This window comes from Kryptolebias marmoratus, linkage group LG19 (assembly GCF_001649575.2).
Source record: "Kryptolebias marmoratus isolate JLee-2015 linkage group LG19, ASM164957v2, whole genome shotgun sequence".
Classification (NCBI taxonomy): domain Eukaryota; kingdom Metazoa; phylum Chordata; class Actinopteri; order Cyprinodontiformes; family Rivulidae; genus Kryptolebias; species Kryptolebias marmoratus.
The window spans coordinates 19,777,334-19,798,028 of NC_051448.1; the positions used below are offsets into that span (position 1 = coordinate 19,777,334).

Below are 20,695 nucleotides of genomic sequence, written 5' to 3' on the forward strand. Positions count from 1 at the left end.
AAAAATCTAGTTATTTCCATGCAGTGTCCAGAAAGAGGTGTTGTTCAGCTTGTCGGGCACCACAACTGCTTCCACACATCTCCATCATCATCATCATATGAAATAACTTTTTGTCACAACAAAAAATAGTGGCTGGTAAAATATTTGAGTGGCTGGTAAAAAATTTTGTCCACCAGCTATAGTGGCTGGTGGACAAAATTTTTAATTTCCACCCCTGGCTGGTCCCAGTGCAAGTTTTAAGTCCCACCCCTTCTACAAAAATGACAGGGTCACATAGAGACAAACAAGACATCCATTCACTCTCTCACTCACACCTAGGGACAATTTTAGAGTAACCAAGGAAGCTAACATGCATGTTTCTGGTCTGTGGGAGGAAACTGGACAATCCGGAGTAAACCCACATGAGCACAGGGAGAACATGTAAACTCCACCTAGACAGGCCCCAGGCCGGGAAATGAACCTGCAACCTTCTTGCTGGGAGGCGACAACTCTAACCACTGCAACACTGTGCCACAGTGTCCATAGTGTTAAGATACTCCAAAATCCAACACGGCCGCTCACATAAACCGTGTCCCGCTGGCTTCAGTTCCCAGCAACTAGAGAAGGCTGGAACACATAGTCTAGTATTTCTAGTATACTGTTGACTATGTACATCTAATAATTACTTTCTCAGCGTTTCATTAAAATCTGTCCAGTGGTTTATTGTATATTTTGCAAACAGACAAAAAAGGCGAACACACAAAATCAACGCAGACACAGGCGGTAACATGAGCCCCAGGCTTTCATGGCAGTGGGTGATAATAGTTAAATAGTATACAGAGAGCGGTCTGTGTGTGCTGTGACAGTGGTTATTGTTCTGCAATACAGTCAGCCATAAAGAGTTCTTCAGAATGGAGGGTTCTGCCATGCCTCAGTCATGAATTAAACACAAAGACAGCGCATGGAGTCAGTGACATAACTGTCGTCTCACCAGCAATGCTGCTTCTCTTCTTTATGCTGTCTGACACTGTACATGTAATATGTTTTATTCTCTTTTTAAAACGTGCCTGTGTGTTTTGACAGCTTACCCGGGACAAAGAAATGAAGCTACTGATTTGTCTGTGTGAGGAGAAAAGGGAAGCTACACCATACGTGTCGGTGGATTGTGGAAAGCCCATCGGCGTTGGCAACGGCCTCAACCACGGCTTGGCTTTTGTGGACTGTGGGAACATTTCAAACCTTTCTGCTCTCGGCCACCCAGGAAAGGTGATGCAGGATTGAATATATGCTCTGTCACAATTGAAAGTTTCTGAAACCCCGCTCTCCATCATCAGCACGCCGGTGTAGCGTTTTCTGAAACTTTCAGGGGATTCCCCAATTAACATCCTCATCTCTTCAAGGAGGAAGCATTCGGAAAAAATTCGGCACGATTACCGGTTTCCTAAAGGGTTTAAATAAAAAACAAAGACACAGCCACAGCCCACTGGACGGTCTATCAGCAGCTTTTAGGGATTTCGCAGGGAAAGATCACAGAGGTGGCGAAGGCGATGGGGAACAAAAACGCCAGTCCGCCCAAAGGCCCTGAAGCTGTCGGACCACAAAAAGAGGAGGGAGTGTTCCATGGTGCAACAGGTAAATGACTTATCTTTATGTAATCTGTAAGTAACAACTGCTGTTTGGTTCTGACATGATAGCACCTTGGGATTTAGCTTCCTATTCTGTGTCAGTGAATGATGGATGTAGGGAAACTAACAATCTATTGCTCCTTCAGTAAAATGTTTTCCACAGATAGTTCATCATGTTCATTCCAAACTAAAGTGAATTTATCATAAAAACAAAATATGCGGACGTGACAACACAGTCTGGAGATAATTGCTTTGTCTTTAAAACAACCTCAACTGTTGGGCCATCTTTCACACAGGATAACATCCCCACTATTCTCTGACCTATTAGAACATGACTGAATCACAGCAAATACAATAGTCAGTACCGTAATAATCAGGCGTGATGGGAAGCCCGCTGCATTCTTAAGCTAGTATCTCACTAAGCTCAACTGTTGGGGAATAGTTGGACACCATGTTGGTGGTTGGTTGACAAAATTGTGAGAAAATACGCAGATTTTCACTTGGAATTCTGCTGAACGACATGCTTCCACAACCCCCTGTTGAGATTTGGTCCAAAAGTTTGCCAGGAGTTTGCATCCATTTTGACCAAGAAATACAGCCCTAGAACTTACAAATTATGCAAACTAAATTAGAAAGGGTTTGAGACAGATAACCACAGTGACTCCGTGACCATTTTGGGAGAAAACTTGATGCAGGAATTTCTTGAAAGTGTTCAAAACTCCTGCAACACCTAGAGCAAAGCGGTGCGATCTGTGAGGAAATTGAGAACTCTTGCAAACATTTTGGAAACTCCCTCGCAAATGCCATTAGTGATTTGTCGCCAGCAGTCGCAGCCCAGTGGGATACTCGGACCCTGCAGAGACCAACAATATTTTACATCAGAGTTTAGACACCATGCAGTGTGAAGGTGGGAACACCAGGTGAGTGTGGCACTAAGCTGTAAGAAAGCCACAGTCAGAGTTCTTAGATGTAATTGTATTAAACATCAGGAATTATCATTATAGCTAATATGGACATAGTAATGGTGGCACGCCGGTATTTATCTGTCACTGGGATGACCCCCACATGCTTCCACACATATTTTCTTAGAGGCTTACTCAAACTGCAGTCACTGACTGAACCCACCCAATAACCCCTAACTGTGCTTACAGATTTAATGATTTGTACTGTGGAAAAACAATGTTGTGGAGTAACTTTATTAATTATCTATTCAAAGTGAATGAACAGAAGAGAACTCTAAATGAGAGCAGAATTTGATGTGGCCACCTTTTTCCTTTAAAAACAGTAGAAATTGGTCCAGATTGGCTTGCACACAGTTTTTGAAAGGACTCAGGTTGTTCCAGACATCTTGGAGGTCTAACCACAGAGCTGTGGAGGTTTCTGGTTCAGGTCTTTCTGTCTCTTCACGTGATCCCAGACACACTCGATGATGCCGAGACCAGAGCTCTGTGCAGATCATACCATCACTTTCCCAGGTCTGCCTGCTGACGCTCATTAGTATCCTATTCTCCAGCTGTTTGGTGAACAGACTGCCTTCGGCTGCAGCCCCACATTTCTGATTTGGACTCACCAGTCCAGGGCTCCTGCTGGCATTTTCCCGAGCTCCAGTTCTTAGGTTCTTGAGTTGAGTTGAGCCACTTTACCCTTGTTCCCAGTGTCTGAGATTTGACGTTTTGGCTGAGGTACGTTCATGAAGACCACTTCTGGCCAGACTTCTCTGCACATTAAATAAATGTACCTGAGCCCTACAGGTTTCTGAAAGCTCTGTGTTGATGTGCTGAAGAGAAAATAATGTGTCTTTAAGTTTCCTTGGCCAACCACTGCATCTACAGTCCTCAGTGCTTCTTTGTACTTCTTTTAAAGAGTTGAGTCATGTTGAAAGCCCGGTCTGATCTGAAATATTGTCCTGTAGACACGTTGCTGATGTAGTTAAACTACCTTGTGTCTTGTTGCTCAATTATACCTGGTGTTGACCTGTGACATGAAACCATCTTGTATAACCGTAGTACCAGTTCGGCTGCTCCTCCTTCTCACCTGTTTCTGTTTCAGTGAATGATCGTGTTTCAACCAACATATAAAAATAATGCTCACGAGCACCCGTTTGGTGTAACTGGTTATTTATACACATGAATATAATCCTACAAAATCCCTGACTTTGTACAAGTAAAAATTTGTTTTGAAGGCCAAGAGTTGTTGCACCAAATGATTTTATTGCAATCCTTGTTCTGTTAGCTCACTTTGCATTTTGTAGTTTGGTGAAAATAATAAGAATTTAGATTTGTAAAAACATCCATATTTTGCATCATAATTTTCCACACCTGCCTGAGACGTTTGCACCGTGAATCATGCAACAGTTCTCCCCTGAACAGAACTCAGAGATGGGAAACATAATTTGCTTTCTTTTAGAACTGGTTGGAAAACCAGTGTTTTAGTCGCTGACTGGTTTATAACACATTACCTTGTTTTGTACTTTCTGTGCAAACACAGTTCCAGTTTGTACACTGAGAGAAGTTAGACAATAATTACTGGTTTAATGTCAGAGTGACAGCACTGTTTGTGGAGCAGTTTTGTTAAATGTTGAGGTCGCTGGCAATGAGTCAAAAATCTGACTTGAGCTTTTACAGTGTCAGTAGGACTAGTATATAACCTTTTTCATTTATCTTTTAATAAAGTCCATTATACACTAACACTAAGAGAGACAGTAATGAAACCCAGCAGTTAACATGATGATTAGAGTTTACAAATGAAAGGAGCTGAAGATTCTTGAACCATTCGTTAGATTTAGTTTGTGTTTTCTTGTTTCTAGGAAGTGTCCCCACAGATGAAGCACAGAGGCTCAGCCCTGAGCTGCTGGCCTCCCTGCAGTCCCTCGGAGAAAACGACGACTACACTCTGCTGCCTCAGTCCCTGCACCAGGTTTGTGTGTGTATGCGTGCGTGTGTGTGCGCACGCTTAGTTGAACATTTGAGAAAAACAGGGAAGAACATATTCCTTCGAATCTTCAGTGAATTTACAGTGTGTCTTTATTTAGCCTGACAGAAAAGCTTTGTGTGTGTGACCTTACAGCTGTTAGCAACGCTCAAAGCGATACCTAACACTAGTTCTTCAAACTGAGGTTGTTTATAAAAACTACCTGAGACATGACAAGGTTCGGTATGCTCGGATTCAGAGCAGACAGACAAGCAAAGTTTTAAGATGTTTATTGTAGATTTTTGGCTAAGAGAAACACTAGCTCCCAGGACAGCACGCTCTACGTGCAGCAAAGGGAATCTCTGGGCAGGTAAGACCACCGAGGGTCGGGAGTTGAGAAGGGCGAGGTCTTCCAGAGAAGGGGGCAGGCTAGCGGGAGAGTCCAGAGACAGGCAAGGGGTCAAAGCCGGGAGATCAGAAAGCCGAAGCCAGAGCCAAATACGAACCAGAGGGTGAGGTCCAGGGTGCGGAAACGAGGTCGGTTACCAGAGGTCATAGTCAGAGATGGTATCAGGCAGGGAGCAGGCAAGGATCCAGAGTCGTTGGTCAGACAGAAGGTCAAGGACGAGAAATCAGGCATGAGCTGTGAGGAAACGCTGGACATCTACTTGGTAAAACCATTCAATAATCTGGCACTGACTTGGTGTGGAGGAAGAGCTTAAGTAGGGCCAGAAACAGGTGGATAAGATCAGGCTGATTGCAGTGACATGGAAGCAAGAGGGGTGGCAGGAACAGTGGAACTGTGACAGAGACAGGTAAGATGTTATTGCTTATAACCATAACCACAGAACCCTTCTGTGGTAATAAAGGCAACTCGAACACATCCCAGAGCGATTTAAAACCAATAAAAGTACCTGTTATATTTTCAAATAAAACAAAAGGTCTAGTTCTATAGTTTCCTAGTCTAAAACATTCTCTTTACATGAAGGATACAAGTACTAGAACAGGTACAATGCAGATGCAAGGACATCAACAGGCAGCCTTTGTCTCTCAGCTCAAATTATACATTTAAACCGACGTGCTAATTACATGTGAACTAAATATACTTCGGTTTCAGCTCTTGTTGAGAAGAATCTCAGCCAAATACCACTGGTTTAATTGAAGAACACAGTCTTCTAACAGCTCTTACTACATAATTCACTTGTCGCAGCTGTAGTGGGCTTGTAGCTTACTTTGCATTGCTGCCAGTTGCTGTGATGATGAAACAAAACAAAACAAAACCGTTTAGTTTCTGTTACTGAGAAAGGAAAGGCGAGGCAGTCCAGAGCGATTTAACTCATTTAACAAAAGCAGTTTAAAATGTAAAATGTTTGTGTGTGAATAGGAAGGATTGTCAGGACTAGATAAAGCAAGTCTTTTCTTGCTGTTGTAGCAACACAAGGAAATGCTATTTGGTGGTGATGTTACCCCACTAAATTTACCTTTACACAGGGAATAGGGTAACCAAATAAGAGTGTCAACAACGTCACCTTGGGATTGACACCCAAGGAAATATAACTTCTAAAAAGGCGCTCAGGTTCACTTGCCAGAGAGAAAGAGACGCAATTCATCAATTTAAAGATTACTTTTATTTATTCATTCTAAATCTTTTCAAAACATCTTAAAACCACAGCACACTAAATAGGGGAAGGAATGGAGAAGACTGAAAGACTAAGGCCTACCAGTGGAGGAGGGTAAGCCTAACCGGGCCGACTGGTCCTAAATTAATACAAAAAAAAAAAAAAAAGAATAGTCAAACAAATAAATCACCCCAGGCACTAGTGAACATGCATTCCAATGTGAAGGACCCCAACGCCAACCACTCTTACACACAGTCCACACCGAAGACCCTCTGCCACCTTCGGCCCCTAGCCTGGACACACCAAGATCTAATTAAATGAAATACAATTTAAAAAAAAAAATCACTACAATATAGAAAAGTTATTTATAAAGTGTAAAACAGTCCTCAGACCAGCACGAGAAATGAACAGAGCTCTGATCAATGAGCCAGACCTATACTGCAAATCACTGTTTTTGTTTCAGCTGCTTCCAAAATAGAAAGACACACACAAAACAAAGCAGGAAACATAAACAAGGTGGCATGAAGCGAAACTGCACCAAGGGCAGAGAAGCAAAACAGCAGTACCCCACCGAGTTGTAGCCGCGTTGCTACCAGGTTCTCTGAAGTACTTCACCTGGACTGGAGAGCGCCCTATGGCCCAGTGACACGAGGCTCAGCCTGACGATAATTACCCTTTTGTACGTTATAACCCCTCTGGGGAGGTAAGTTTGCTACCACACCCCCATGAAAGGAAAACCCAAGCAGTAATTTTGAGTCAGTTGAATCGTGCAAACCGCCAACCAAACAACCAAGCCAAACTGCATTTGTGACCATGTCAGAAGCATAACAAAGCGGTAAAGAGCACCTCCCTAAATGCAGCCCAGGTGTGAATCATTGAGGGCGGGCCTAGTTCCTCCTGCCACACCCCCTTTGGACGCAGGGCAACTCCCTCCTGCTTCACTGTGTTTTCTATTTCTGTCAGAAATTAAGCGTCATGTTTACTCATTATTGGGACATTGTCATCCATATACTGGTCTGTATTTCATAGCCTGATTTAATTTGTCTAAGAGTAAAGGCATCCTGAAAAACAAGTTTTGGTGAACAAGTTGTGGTTGTTCCTAAAACCAAAATGCAAATAATTTCAGTGAAATATGTTGGTTTGCATACATTTCTGTGATGCAGTTTTTGGAACAAATAAGCAACTCTAAATAAGGAATACAAAGTTAAACAGATAACAAGCAGGAATATTTATGTAAAATATTCAGTTTATCAAACACCCTGGGTTGTGGAAGTATTCACTCCCTCATGGCATTATCTTTGTTTCATTTTCCTCCAGCCTGGAATTTAAAAAGGAATTTGGGGCATTTGTATAGTTTAATTTACAGAACACAATTACTATTTTTGAGATGCAAATGATGTCTTATTGCAAAACAATCAAAGAATATGACAACAAAAACAAAACCTGAACATTCATAGTTATTCGTAACATTGTGTTGCCAGTTGCAGCATCAAGTCTCTTCAGGTCCATCTCCTCGCTCTTGGTCCATCTAACCTGAACTTTTTGTCCGTTCTTCCTGACCAAACTGCTGCTTCTCCATCAGGTTTGATGGGTGCTGCTCGTGTCCAACAATCTTTAAATCAAACCAGAGATTCTTAGTTGGATTGAGGTCTGGACTTTGACTGAACCATTCCAGGACCTTTAACTGGTTCTCCTTAAACTCCTGGAGTGTTTCTTCAGCAGAAGGTTTAGAGTCGTTGTCCTGCTGGAAGGTGAACCTTCATCCCAGTCTCAAATCTCTGAAAAACTCAAACAGTATCCTTTATCCATCTTTCCTTCAACCTTCACCAGTTTCCCACCATGATGCTGCTACCACCATGCCTCAGTGTAGGGATGTTGTCAGCAGGATGAGAGGTTTTAGGTTTGAATCAGACATGGTGTTGTCCTTGTCCTCTGGAGCTATCAGAACAGATATACTGAGATCCTCTGACACTTAGAGTATTAAGATAATTCTGTGGTTTCTGGAAGTTATGGTCGGTGCTGCAAAGTAAAGGGCGTGAATACATATGCATGAACCACTTTTCAGTTTGATCGTTTTAGAGAAAAAGTGAGCTTTACAGCTCTATTTAACTTCATTAATTTAAATCATTTTGTGTAGGACCATTCTTTATAATCAAAGTATAATCCATTTGAATTCCAGGTTTTAAGGCAGCAACACATGAAGAACACATAATGTGAGTTCAATCAATTTCAGGAGAAAAAAAGAAATTAAAAATAGACTCTGACAGAATTAGTCCTTGGTGGTTTTACTCAACTGTGAGTAAAGTCATTCGGTTGTGGAGGTTGGGCTGAGACAGCTGCTAAATGTGTTAAATTAGTAAAATGTTCAGTCTATGTTTTCAGGTCGTTTTACTTCAAAAATACAGTGTCAGGATGAGGACGTCTGATTTTTCTAAGAATAATGTGTTGATGCACCAGAATCTGTTTCTAACTGCATTATCCTCTTACTGAGGCTGTTTTCTCTCCAATCTTGAAGACACCAGTCTTTGTATTTATTGTTCTCCTGTTTTACAGACAAGAGCAAGTTCACAACTAACACTGGCACACAGAGACTCTTAAATAGGGTTTTTAACAGTTTAACATAGACACATGTGGAATTATTTGAAAATATCCAAGATCTGCAGGGCAGCAAAGACAGAAATGTGTTGTAAATGTAGTTCACTGGTTGTGTGGATGAAGGTGAAAACATCTGGGGGGACAACACTCCCAACGACACCTTAATCCAGTCTGTAAGCAGATTCATGTGACTCCATGTCTGCAAGGTGGTCTGCACAGCTCTGGTTCCTGGTGGGTGCAAACATGTGATCCTGAATGGGAATTTCAAGCAAAAACATTTAGTTGAAAAGCCAGATTTGCATTTGAAGAATCCTTTGAAGCACATAAATGTGGGGCTTAAAGCTACTCTGTTTAATATTAAATAGGTCAGACATTTTGAAGTAAGTCTCTGTGTCATGAACCTTTAGTATCTTACCTGTTGTAGATAGCTCCTTAAACGACCCCCGGTTGGAGAAACAGAGTTTATTCTGACAGGACCAGTCAGCTAACGGGGAGCCTGAATGCAGATAAAACTGTTGACTGCTGCCATCTTAACACTCCTTCAGTCTCTTTAATTTCATGCTGTTTATGCATATGCTGTTTTATAAACTTTTACATCCCTGTCAGTTTTGCTTTACAAGGTTATTCCTGCAGAAATATAGTGATATATCTGCAGGATATATCCCAGGTGCTACAGCTAGCTGCTGCTATCACTATTTGCACTTGTAAATAACTGTGGTATTCTGTGCACCCAACCATGTAATGGGAAACTGAGGGCCGTTTAAATCTTTTCAAAATAGCACTTGCATTAACCCCTAAAAATTTTTTGCGACTGGAGTTGTTTTAGGATGGCAGAGATTCACTTCGGTCTTGACTTTGTTAGCTCATCGGTCCAGTCAGAATGAAACTGTTTGTACAAACTGAGGCTGTCTTTCAACAGATAACACATTAATTGTTCAGTAGGCTCTTAAGCATAAAACTTGGTGGGGTGGACATTAATTTACTGAATCAATAACCACACAAATGGTTACAATTAGTGATTTCTGTGAAAAAAAGACTATATAGGAGTATTTTTATTTATTTATTTTTAATTTTGTGTTTTATTCGGAAAAGCATAGCTTACAGATACAAACATTCTGTGTATATTATACACTACACTTCAAAAAATGTGAGTAGAGAATAAACTTATGCTAATCCGGGTTTTTGAACATTAGTCGAACAAAGCATAAACAATGTGAGTGATGGGGTTGGGGGGGGGGTATTTTTTAATTTTAACTGGGTAAAATTAAACAGACAAACAGGTACATGGCTTTATAGACTGAATTTTAAATTTTTCTTTTAAGTAAAATTTCTGCAATATCACTTGATATTAACTGAGGTAAATGGTGTAAAAAAAAGTCCTGTGAATTTATTAAGCATTGCTGGCATATATATATATATATATATATATATATATATATATATATTCCTTTTACTTAAGGCCCAAACCTGCAACCTCAAGATCACAGAACTGACCACTGAGCCACAGCAGCCACACGCTTTCAGAAGCCTCAGAATTAGATAAATAAGATCCACCTGTGGTTGATCTAAATAGTTAAGTTCACAGAAAATGGGCCTATCATGTTGGAGAAAATGTCCCATTGTATATCTCCCCTCTGTCTTTAGTTTTCTGTCCGATTTGTCTGCTCCAAGCTGCTGACTGATAATTTAGCTCCTAATTGTAGTCTCATAAATAGATTTTTAAGCAGAAAATCTCCACTGTTGGACACAGCAGGATTTGCTGCAGCTGCCACCGGAACTAAATAAGATCACATAAGGTGTAATGTTTATAGTAGTCATATCACTGAGTTAAAGCCAGCAGAATGTGTCCACATGTCGGATTAATTTACGCCCCAATGAGACTCTGTTGGAGCTGCCCCGATCACTGCCGACAGGCGACGTGTTAAATCTACTGACAGACGTGGTCAGTGACCTGTAACTAAGAATGAATCTCCAAAAACCATTTTAAATTTCAGTTTAAAAATAGCTGAAAAACACTCAAAATAAAACAATACACAGCAAGCTAAGTAATTAAGTATTTCACATTGTTTATTAGGAGGAACTACTTTGCTGTGCGGATGATTTCTTTTTTAGGTGGGGCTGCGTCCCGCCTGCCTGTAATCGTTAATAGTGTTTAAACTATTCTTTAAATATCATGTTTGACTTAAAAATGCTTTCCCTCCACATATTTTCTGTCAGAGTAACACTAAGTTGAATCAGAACGCTGTAGCTCCTGTTTGAGAAATGTCTTTTTTATGCTTTTTTATCTTTTTTTTTCAGATTGCAGAGGCCTACTCGCTGAAGGAGGACTGTATCCTTTCAGTTGCTGTAGGAAGTCATCCAGTCAGTTGGGTTTTTTTTTTCCCAAGCTGGAGCACGACGGAGTCAAACTGACACATGTGGTAACAAAAAAGTAGGAATGTGATATAAACTCTGTGGAATTAAATGTTTGTATTTCATTTGACTGAAGAGGGATTTACGGGGTCACGGAGCAGAGCAGATTTGAGGATTTAATGGTTGTTGTTTTCGTGCTGTCAGAGCCTGTTGTGGTGGTTTGAGAAGTGAAGTTAAACCATAAAGGGACTAAAGTATTCAACAAGAAAGTGGTGAAAGACCTGTCCCTGCTCCTCTCTCTCTTACAGACTCATCTTGCTCCATCCTATTAATATTTGCTCATTTCCTCCACGGGCTCTGGGTGTTTCCCCGTACTCCGGCCCGAAGCCCTGAGGGCCTGCAGTTGTAGTTTCCTCTGGTGCTGTTTGTGCCGTTGCCCCGGCAACAGCTGGCGGCCTTGTTTTGCTGCAGAGGGCTGTTGCGTGTTTACGTGCTAGGAGGAGGGAAAGGAAACAGAGAATTCAGGAGGGAGAAATGATCAATGAGTCGGATAGAAAACAAGACGTCCAGCGGCACCAATCCCTGCAGAGGTGTGGGGGAGAACCTGAGGAGGGAGGGATGGGCTGATTCTTTACAGATCAACAACAGAATGTTGTTACCAGAACGTTAAAGGGAAGCATCTGTTCGGCACCACATCTGTTTATCTCAGTGCAGGTTATGGTGCTTTAGGTCGGGCCGCTTAGATCCGAGGTTTTAGTAGCCTCTTCTTTTATTTAACGTGATAAAAAAGGTTGTTTTTCTTATTGTTTATTGACTATTATCTGTGCTGCTGGTTACCATCTTTCTTTCAATTTAATTTAAAATAGAAACATTCTGTTTTTGCTGTTACTCTCAAGTTCTTACTTTGAATTTAACCATGAACTTGGATAGAGAAATGCTTGACAAAATTTTTAAATCAAATTCTGACTAAAAGATTAACTTAAATGCAAGCTAGATAAATATTACTGTGCTTCCCTATGCAAAGTGCTTTGTGTGTGGCAACATCTCTGGATTGAATGATGAAAAAATGTTTACCCCCAGACAGAGCTGTGGAAATAAAATGAAACTGCTCGTGTTGAAAGGTCATGTGACTGTACTGCACTGATTATAATATTAGATTAAATGAAGAGTCGAATTCTCCGTAGAGTACACGGCTGGTTTTGTGTCAGTAGGGTGTGGTACCCCTCAGACTTGAATAAAAGTGGAGATTCAGGCTGGAACAGAGTCAGACAGTTGCGTCCTCTCCTGCTGGAAGTTGGTCTGGACTTCAAGATCCAGGAGATGACAATTGAGGTGATCTTACACATGTCCTATTGGGGAAGGTTTGACCAAAGGAGGTCCTCAACATGTTGCAGGCAGTCCATAGACACACCTGCTGTTGGGGACAAACAATGTGTTGTTAAAAAACTGTACCAAGGCCCTGTCTCAGGAGGGGTAAGATATGCAGAGACAAGGTGTCCCTGATATAGTGCTGAGCCACCAGAGTCCCCTGAATCACTACCATAGGTGACCTGATGTCATATCCTATAGCTCCACAAGGCACGGTGCCAGGAGTTACATGAGTGTCTCTTCACAACATCGGCAGAATTGGTCCTCTTCCTTTCAGCACCGCAGCACACATGATGGTCCACTGTGGTAATGCAGAACTGAGAACCATCTCTGCACATGATACAACACCGTTCATCATCAGTCCATGCCTACTATGGTGGCACCATTCCAAATGCTCGGGTGTTAACAACAACCATGGGTCCAGCTGATACCATTTGTTGTAAAGAATCCTCTACTTGTGTCTAGATGGTAGGCACAGATTTCATTGGGTTCTGTAATGCTTGTCTTAAAACATAATGATCCTCCCTTGGTGTGGTACATGAGGGCACCCTTACAAGTCGTGAAGGTGCCCAAGACAGACCAAACTGTCTGACATACACTTTACATATCAGACAGTTGCACAATACAACCACTCGGCTACATTCCAACTGTGTCCTCTGTGTCTTTTGTCCTTCACTTACTGTTTTGATTGATGCTCAGGCAACTGCCTGATAACACTATTGATGCACTCATGATGCCACTACCTTTGCCCTCTGGCGCTCGTTCTGGACGTGCCAGCTCCTTGCAGATCTGATCCCCCAGATATGTGGGAAAATGCTGTTTCAGTTATTGTAGTTCATCATATTGAAATGATATCATGAGCTACACTGACAGATGAGTCAGAAACTGACTTCTGGATTATGAGTCAGCAAAATCTTCAAGGATTTTCTGTTAGGGTTTTTGTTAATTTCTTGGTCCATCTGTGCACCACGGTGAGTCATTAGACTTTAAAAGTCACGTATAAACTTGAGTGCATCTTCTGTAGTGTCCTGAAAATACTTATGGACCCCTTGCTAATTTTTTTTTGTCTAATTGTGTACACTCAGCTGAAATCCTTTGTGAATGCCACTGCACGTGTCTCTGTGTGTACCATCTCTTTAACTGCTGATGCTCTCAGACCAGTGGGCCATCCAGTTCCTGCAGCTGGAGAAGCTCTACCATGAACGACTGCTCTCCAATCTCGCCGCCCTGCAGGAGAACTGGGGTACTGCATGCATCTGCTTTTTCCCTACACTTCAGCCTTTTATGAAAAACTTGAGCACAGTGTAATTTTGTGCCAAACTCACATAAAGGGAAGGGAGTGGATTCGTTTTATGTGCATCTGTGCCTCCAGAGAGCCAGTTAGGAGAGAAGGAGGACACTGAGAGCTGCTCGCCCGCGGAGACAGACGGAATCAGTCAGAAGCACATCGAGACGCTGAGCCACATCTGCAGAACGCATCGCAGGTAAGACTCACACTGCAACATTTTGTCTTTTTTATACCTAATCTCTGTGTGCAGAAACTAAAATCTCTCAAGGACGTTCTTAAGATTCCATCTACGTGTCAGACAGAAGCCTTTTAGGATCAATTCTTTGATATAATCAGCTGCTATCTGCCTCTCATGAACACAACAAGGAGTCACTCACAGGACTCTGATGTTGTACAAGGGTAAACTAAAGACTCATATTGTCGTAAATATGACTCTACTATTCCAATAGGGCAGAGAATAAACCCACAGCATATTAATTTCCGCTCGACTCAGGGACTGAGTCTAGTTCAGCATGCTGTCGCCACTCAGCTATGTTCTCCTGCAGCCACACATATTTCATGCAGGTGGATTGGATTTAGCGAAGGAGCAGATGTGCCCTTCTTTTGCACAGATATTCGATAACTTCAGTTAATTTACTCTGACCTCTCCGACTCTCTTTTGTCTCCACCTCTATTTCTCTGCGGCGTCTCTCAGGCCATCCGTCAGCGTGGATCGGGTAAGACCTGCACACCTTTCCGCTCCTTGTTGGTGTCAAACTATTTCTGTGGGATAAATTTGTTGATTGTGTTTCGTTCAGCAGGACAAACTGACTGCAGCTCTGAAAGACAATCAGACCAAGATCGAGAATCTGCAAGCCTCACATGATAACGGTAAAAGCACAGCTAGAAACCAAAGTAGCGCTGCTGGAACAGATTACAGATGCTCTTCCTCGTTAGTATTTACCCAAATTGGAAGAACTAATGAAACTAGAACATTTCTGAAGAAATACTGAAAGGTGCCAACGCATCTACGGCCATAATTTTATCAACTTTCTTCTCTGAAGCCTAACAGTGACTCGAGATGCAGTTTTAGAATATTCTAAGGAGAGCAGAAAGTAAGCCTCAGACAATCAGTCGATGTTAGAAAACTATGAGTTGTATCGAAAAACTCCTGGACTGTTGGTGGCAGAAGCATCTGGATGTCATAGGTGACCATATGTGTCTACAGTGTTCTGTGTAGGAGATATGATGTGATAAAAAGTCCCCTCACTTCTAGTTTTAAAGAGAAACTGCTGAGATAAGATACAATGGAAGTCAATGAGAGTTTGGATGGGAACTCTCTACACTCTGAGGTGATTTTAGAGACATCAGTAAGTCCTATAGCGGGTGGAAAAAGATTAACTGCCCACATTTTGATGTATAAACTGCATCAGAAGTATAAAGACTGTAAGGAGTTTGCAAAAGTTTTGACAGCTCAAAAGTTAGAGTACAATATCATTCCACTTTAGGTTGAACAATCTATGGTAAAATCTCCAAAAAACATCAAACTTAAACTAAGATTGTGTAAAAATATCAAAATGCCAGGTCAGTCGTGAAGTCCAACTGTCTGTTTGACAGCTGAGCTGTAGAGCTCTGAAGATGACTAGGTTTTCTCATGTGTTTTGTCCAAATTACACATTTTAAAGTATTTTTGTTTAGGTTTTTCTAAGCTACGGGAAGAGTACGGATGCCTCAAATTTATTTAGAATCCAACTTATCTGTGGAAACATTTTATATTTTTATTTTTTTATTTTGCTAAGAAATTGTTTATTTTTACAATCTTTGCACTTCTTACAGTTTAGTCATTAAAACGTTGGCAATTTGTCAGCTCATATTCTTGAAAAAAGGAAGTCTCAAATTATTATTGGGCTTTATTGAAGAAAGTTTATGAATGTTAGAATTTTAATCACTCTACTTTTAATCCTGCAGATTATCGAGGCAGCCACAAGCAGTCATGTATATGTAACACAATCATTTTTTTAGCTTGAAACTGTTAATGGAAGCATGATATTCATTTGTTCGTTTATTTTTATGAAAGACACATGTAGGTCCACTGTGACAAGAAAAACAAAAGAAAATACAGAAAAGAAAAGCCACAATATCACCAATTTACATAAGATACATGTATTTCGGCTCATTATTTAAACTATGATAAAATGGATTATTTGTGAAACAGTCTTTTATCAGCCCCTTTAAGTATCACAGATGTTACAGCTTCAGTGAAACAAATAAATGACATTTTTGTTTTTGTTTCCTTCACATTTTACAGCCAGCCAGCCCGAGGCGACACGCAGCGATGAAGAGGAAGGACAGAACCCGATCTCTGACTCTGGGTTTTCCTCCCAACGGACGAGCCACGAGGAGGAGCGGGAGGGACGAGAAGAGGCCTTCGAGGAAGGACAGGAAGTAGAGGAGGAGGAGGAGCATTGTGAGGAGACACCAGAGGACGAGGAGGTGAAGGTGGAGTGGCCAACAGGAGTACCGCAGGCCTCGGACAAAGATCTGGCCAAGCTGTCCCACGCAGAGGGGGTGAGAATACGCCGACAGCTGCTGAGTCATGCTGAAGAGGGCGAAGGGAAAGCCGCTGTCAGGGCTGTGGGCTGCCAAATTACACCTAAACAGAGTGATAGAAACGTCCTGCTCTGCAACCCCACAAAGCTTTACAATCTTATAAATCTCTCCTTCCTGGCTTTTCTTTTCTGCTTTCCTTCCATCCATCATTCTCCGCGTGGATGTCCAACACTTCCTTCCTCTCTCTAGTCTCTGCTTTAAAGAGGAAAAAAACTCAGATCAGTCCTACACCATGAACAGCCCTTTTCTTTGCACACGCCCATCGATCATCGTCTCCTTTCAACCATGTTCCACGGGTGTGGCCTCACCCTGCAGCGCTCCACCCTGCTAAATGTGCTGATTATTGAGCCTGGGCCAACATATGAAGTCTTGTGTGGGATGGGGGGTGGGGGCATTCCTGCACAGAGGAGAAATCAGAGCTATACCAAATAAATGACACAGGCTGAGGGCGTCACAATGACGGATTCAAGATCAGGACTATTAAGTAACTTGGTGGAAATCATGAAACACTGAGCTTACTAACAGCAGCCTAGCACTAAGACACGATTTGTTCCCATTTCTTTAGTAGCATTTATGAAATATATCAAAAATAACCCAGTTTGAGAGACAAAAAAAGTGGATTTTAGGTCCAACCTGGTGATTCCCAAAGAATAGATGACCAGCTAAAGGATATATCTCTCAGGGTCTCTATAAAAATAATCTTGACTGGATATATTCCTGTTTCTTAATCTTACTATTCATGAGCTGTAGGTAGTTTTTTAGGCCTGATTTCTGTTTCAATAGATTTTTCTTAAAGGACCCTATGCCAAGTAAGGATGGTCAGGACAGAAAAGGAATGACAGACCTTCCGAAAGCCTGGAGATCTGTTGATAAAGACCACTTTAAAGATTCTATATCTGGCTTTTTTTCCTCAGTAAAATGTACAGATCTGTAGAAATTAAAAGTTAACACGTAAAGCTGAATTTGGGTTTTGACTCATTTTGGCTTGGCAAAAATAGCTAAATCAAGGAAAAACTAAAAGGTCTAGCATTTCATGTAAAGCAGTGGTCTCCAATCCTGGTCCTCTGCCCTGCATGTTTTACTTGTTTCCCTCGAGGACCAGGATTGGAGACCCCTCATGTAAAGGAATGCATATCACCCTCCGCCTCATGTGCCAGAGTTTTACACTGAGATCACCTTTTTTATGAGAAAGAATGGAGTTTGAGGCATTTTGGTCAAACCTTCAAAATAAGGCCATATGCAATCTCACACATTATTTCAAGACTTTAGATGACTCTCAGCTACTACCACACCAAATTATAGCTCAGTGTCTGTGCAGTTGGCTGAGTTATGTCCATGTTTGTGTCCGTTAGGTTTGATTAGCTGTCGTTGCCATCTTGAATTGTTCATCATCACCTTTATTTGACCAGATAAAAACCCACTGAGGTCATGATCTCTTTTCCAAGGGTGACCTGACCCAGATCAAAACCATAAATCAAAACAATTAAAAATATAGGACAATGGGTAAAACAGGGAGAGATAAAAACATGCATGGTTAAAAACATAGGCTTCGTTTAAAGGTCTTACTAACACCATCTTTCAGGATTGAGCTAAAGGCTGTAAAAGAGATGAGGCCTGGCAGTTTTAGATCCGTCTGTAGGGTGCTCCACGCCGAGGGGCCAGAAACCGCTCTGAGCAAAAGCTACGCACTCATCCAGTGTGTAAGTCTGCGTGCGGTAAGAGAAGACCAGACATATTTAATGTGCAGCTCACAGTGATGAGTGAGGCGAACCTCAGCGCACTGTGGTAAACCGTGTCTAAGGACTGGAGCACTCATGAACAGCACAACCAGAGTCTAGTAAGGGCATAAAAGTAGCAGATACTAAGGTCTGCCTAACTCTGAGTGAAAAACAGGGTTTATTTCTACAATAAAAACCCAGCTTCAGCTTGAGTGGAAGTTATAGATGTTGTCTTTCTGAGATATTTTGCTAACAGACAGACAGGCACAGTCAGAAACATTATCAGCCACCTTTTACCTTTTGGTGGCAGCGATAAGAAAAACCTCCAAAAGATCTAAGGAAGCTGTTTGGTGGAGCTGTTGATGAGTTATTAGCTCGTGGGGATGATGAAAGCTGGTTCTAAGCTGAGCCACTGAGTCTGTTGCACATCTGTTAGGTTTATAAAAAGAAAGGGAGGACTGAACCAGAAAATGTCAAGCTACGCTGTTCCAGCTGTTTACGAGAGGCCTTTCAGCGCAGCAGCTCACTTGTCATTCAGCTGTCAGCCGAGCAATGCAGCGACCTCCAGGAAAAACCTGAGCGTCAAGACGCCGGCGTTAGTTTACGGCTTTTTATATTTGATTACTGTTGATGCTCAAAGGAACAGTGTGTGTTTTCAGAAGCTACGAGCTCTGACAGCCCACGAAGGTGTCGGGAATACAGACGAGTTCTTTTGCTGCAGAAGATTTTTTGTAGCTTCGTGCTTTTATATTTTATGATCCTCAGGAAAGCTGCTACCAGCGTTGGACCTGTTTTATTTATTGAAACACGTCTGCAGATTACTCATACCACGTCCTTTAATACAAACACAGAACAGCACAAGTTTCCTAAAAGCTTTAATTTGAGACAATATAAACCTAAATACAGGAGCTAATAATCACTTGGTATGTGAAGAAAAAAAGGAAAACGTGTCTTGTCTTTGAGGATTATGGTATGAACACAATAAATAAGATGTCTTGTCTTCTGCACAGCTCTAGTTTTAAAGCCACGTCACATTTTAGTGTCAGTACTTGTAGTGTTTTTCTTCTAAGTTCTTAAAATTTCTTTAACCTCCCACACATATTTCCAGTCCTAAAGTGTCTGCTTCCTATGAGATAAGGGGATTAACAATTTAAAAGGCTGCACCTAAAGTTTCACTCTCAGTTTTGACTGAGTCGCTGCAGCTCATAACAGTTTCCTCGGTCATATTTAATTCAATTCAATTCAGTTTTTTTATATAGCACCAAGTCACAACAAAAGTCGTCTCAGGGCACTGTACAAAAGCGTTCACATACATTATAAAAGCCAATTAATAAAAGTTATCTATCTAAGGAGGCCAGCAGATTGTGTTGAATCTTCCCAACCTGACAGCACGAAGGCGACAGTGGAAAGGGAAAAACTCCTTTTTAAGAGGAAGAAACCTCCAGCAGAACCAGAACCAGAACCAGGCTCAGGGCGAGCGGCCATCTGCTTGGACTGGCTGAGGTTTGAGAGGACGGGAAAGAGACACAACCAAACACAGAATGACTGGTCCAGGTGGAGTTTCTATAGGAAGAAAGACAAAGAAAATCATGTTAATGATAGAAATATTTACAAATACAAACACGGAGATTAGAGCAAGTAGAGACAGCAGCAGAGTGAGGAAATGTGGTCAGTTTGTCCTCCAGCAGTCTAAGCCTAAAGCAGCAGAACTAAGGGAGAGCTCAGGAAACCCAAGCCAACCCTAACTATAGGATTGATCAAACAGGAAAGTCTTAAGCCTCGTATTAAAGCAGACAGGGTGTCAGCCTCACAGTTAGAAACTGGAAGTTGCTTCCACCAGAACTGAAAGCTCTGCCTCCTGTTCTACTTTTAGAAACTCTAGGAACCACAAGTAAACCTGCAATCTGAGAGGGAAGTGCTCTGTTAGGAAAATATGGAACAAGAAGATCTTTAATATAAAATCTTATATAAAATCTTTAATTTTTCTGCATCATTTTGAGACAAGATGTTTCTAACTTTAGTGATATTACGTAAGTGGAGGAGAGAGGTCCTGGTAACATTTTTAATGTGGGGGTTAAAAGACATATCCTGATCAAAAATAACAGCAAGGTTCTTTACATTAGAACCGGAGGCCAAATTAATGCCATCCAAAGGAAATGAAAGGCTGCAGAGTTTGTTCCTAAGAGGCTCAGGTCCAAAAACCACAACCTCATTTAACCCTTCAATCCCCTAAAGGTTTCTCATTGTTTTGTTCTGGCGCTGCAGGGAGCAATAAACAAAGATCATCTGCAAATCGAGTTTGTAAAGATTTAATTGAATGGTGCTGCTCACCCACTGACCTCAGAGAGACTTTGAAATTTCCCTGAGAAACACACAACTGTAGACTTTAAACGGTAAAAATGGTTTTAACTTGGGTGGATTTAAGCTCTAAAAAAGCATTTTTTGCAGACTTTTCTCATCTCTGTCTCCTGTAGAACTCCTCCCCGGACGGTCTGGTGTCCATTCTGAAGAGGAGGCGAGCGTCTCTGGATGGACTGCCTCCCCCCAGCAGCATCTCCGACAAACAGATCTCTAAACGTAAAGTGCGCTTCAGTGAGCCCGAGGACGGCATAGAGCAAGGTGCCGAGCGACGAGAACCGATGATGGGACGTT

General features: G+C 41.7%; 1 protein-coding gene across 3 annotated transcripts in view; it reads left to right on the forward strand.

Moving 5' to 3' along the window:
• Positions 1 to 20,695, forward strand: part of cnstb (consortin, connexin sorting protein b) — a 30,879-nt gene that overhangs the window by 7,556 nt on the left and 2,628 nt on the right. For 2 of the 3 annotated variants that reach the window (XM_017409273.3, XM_037981603.1), the window contains exons 2-10: positions 1,063 to 1,611; positions 4,411 to 4,520; positions 11,027 to 11,057; positions 13,605 to 13,691; positions 13,821 to 13,932; positions 14,431 to 14,452; positions 14,534 to 14,606; positions 16,024 to 16,283; positions 20,518 to 20,662. In XM_017409273.3, the coding sequence (XP_017264762.1) occupies positions 1,527 to 1,611; positions 4,411 to 4,520; positions 11,027 to 11,057; positions 13,605 to 13,691; positions 13,821 to 13,932; positions 14,431 to 14,452; positions 14,534 to 14,606; positions 16,024 to 16,283; positions 20,518 to 20,662 (925 nt within the window). In that variant the 5' untranslated portion in view covers positions 1,063 to 1,526. The remainder of the gene's footprint in view (positions 1 to 1,062; positions 1,612 to 4,410; positions 4,521 to 11,026; positions 11,058 to 13,604; positions 13,692 to 13,820; positions 13,933 to 14,430; positions 14,453 to 14,533; positions 14,607 to 16,023; positions 16,284 to 20,517; positions 20,663 to 20,695) is intronic. The other variant, XM_017409274.3, reaches the window with a different exon arrangement.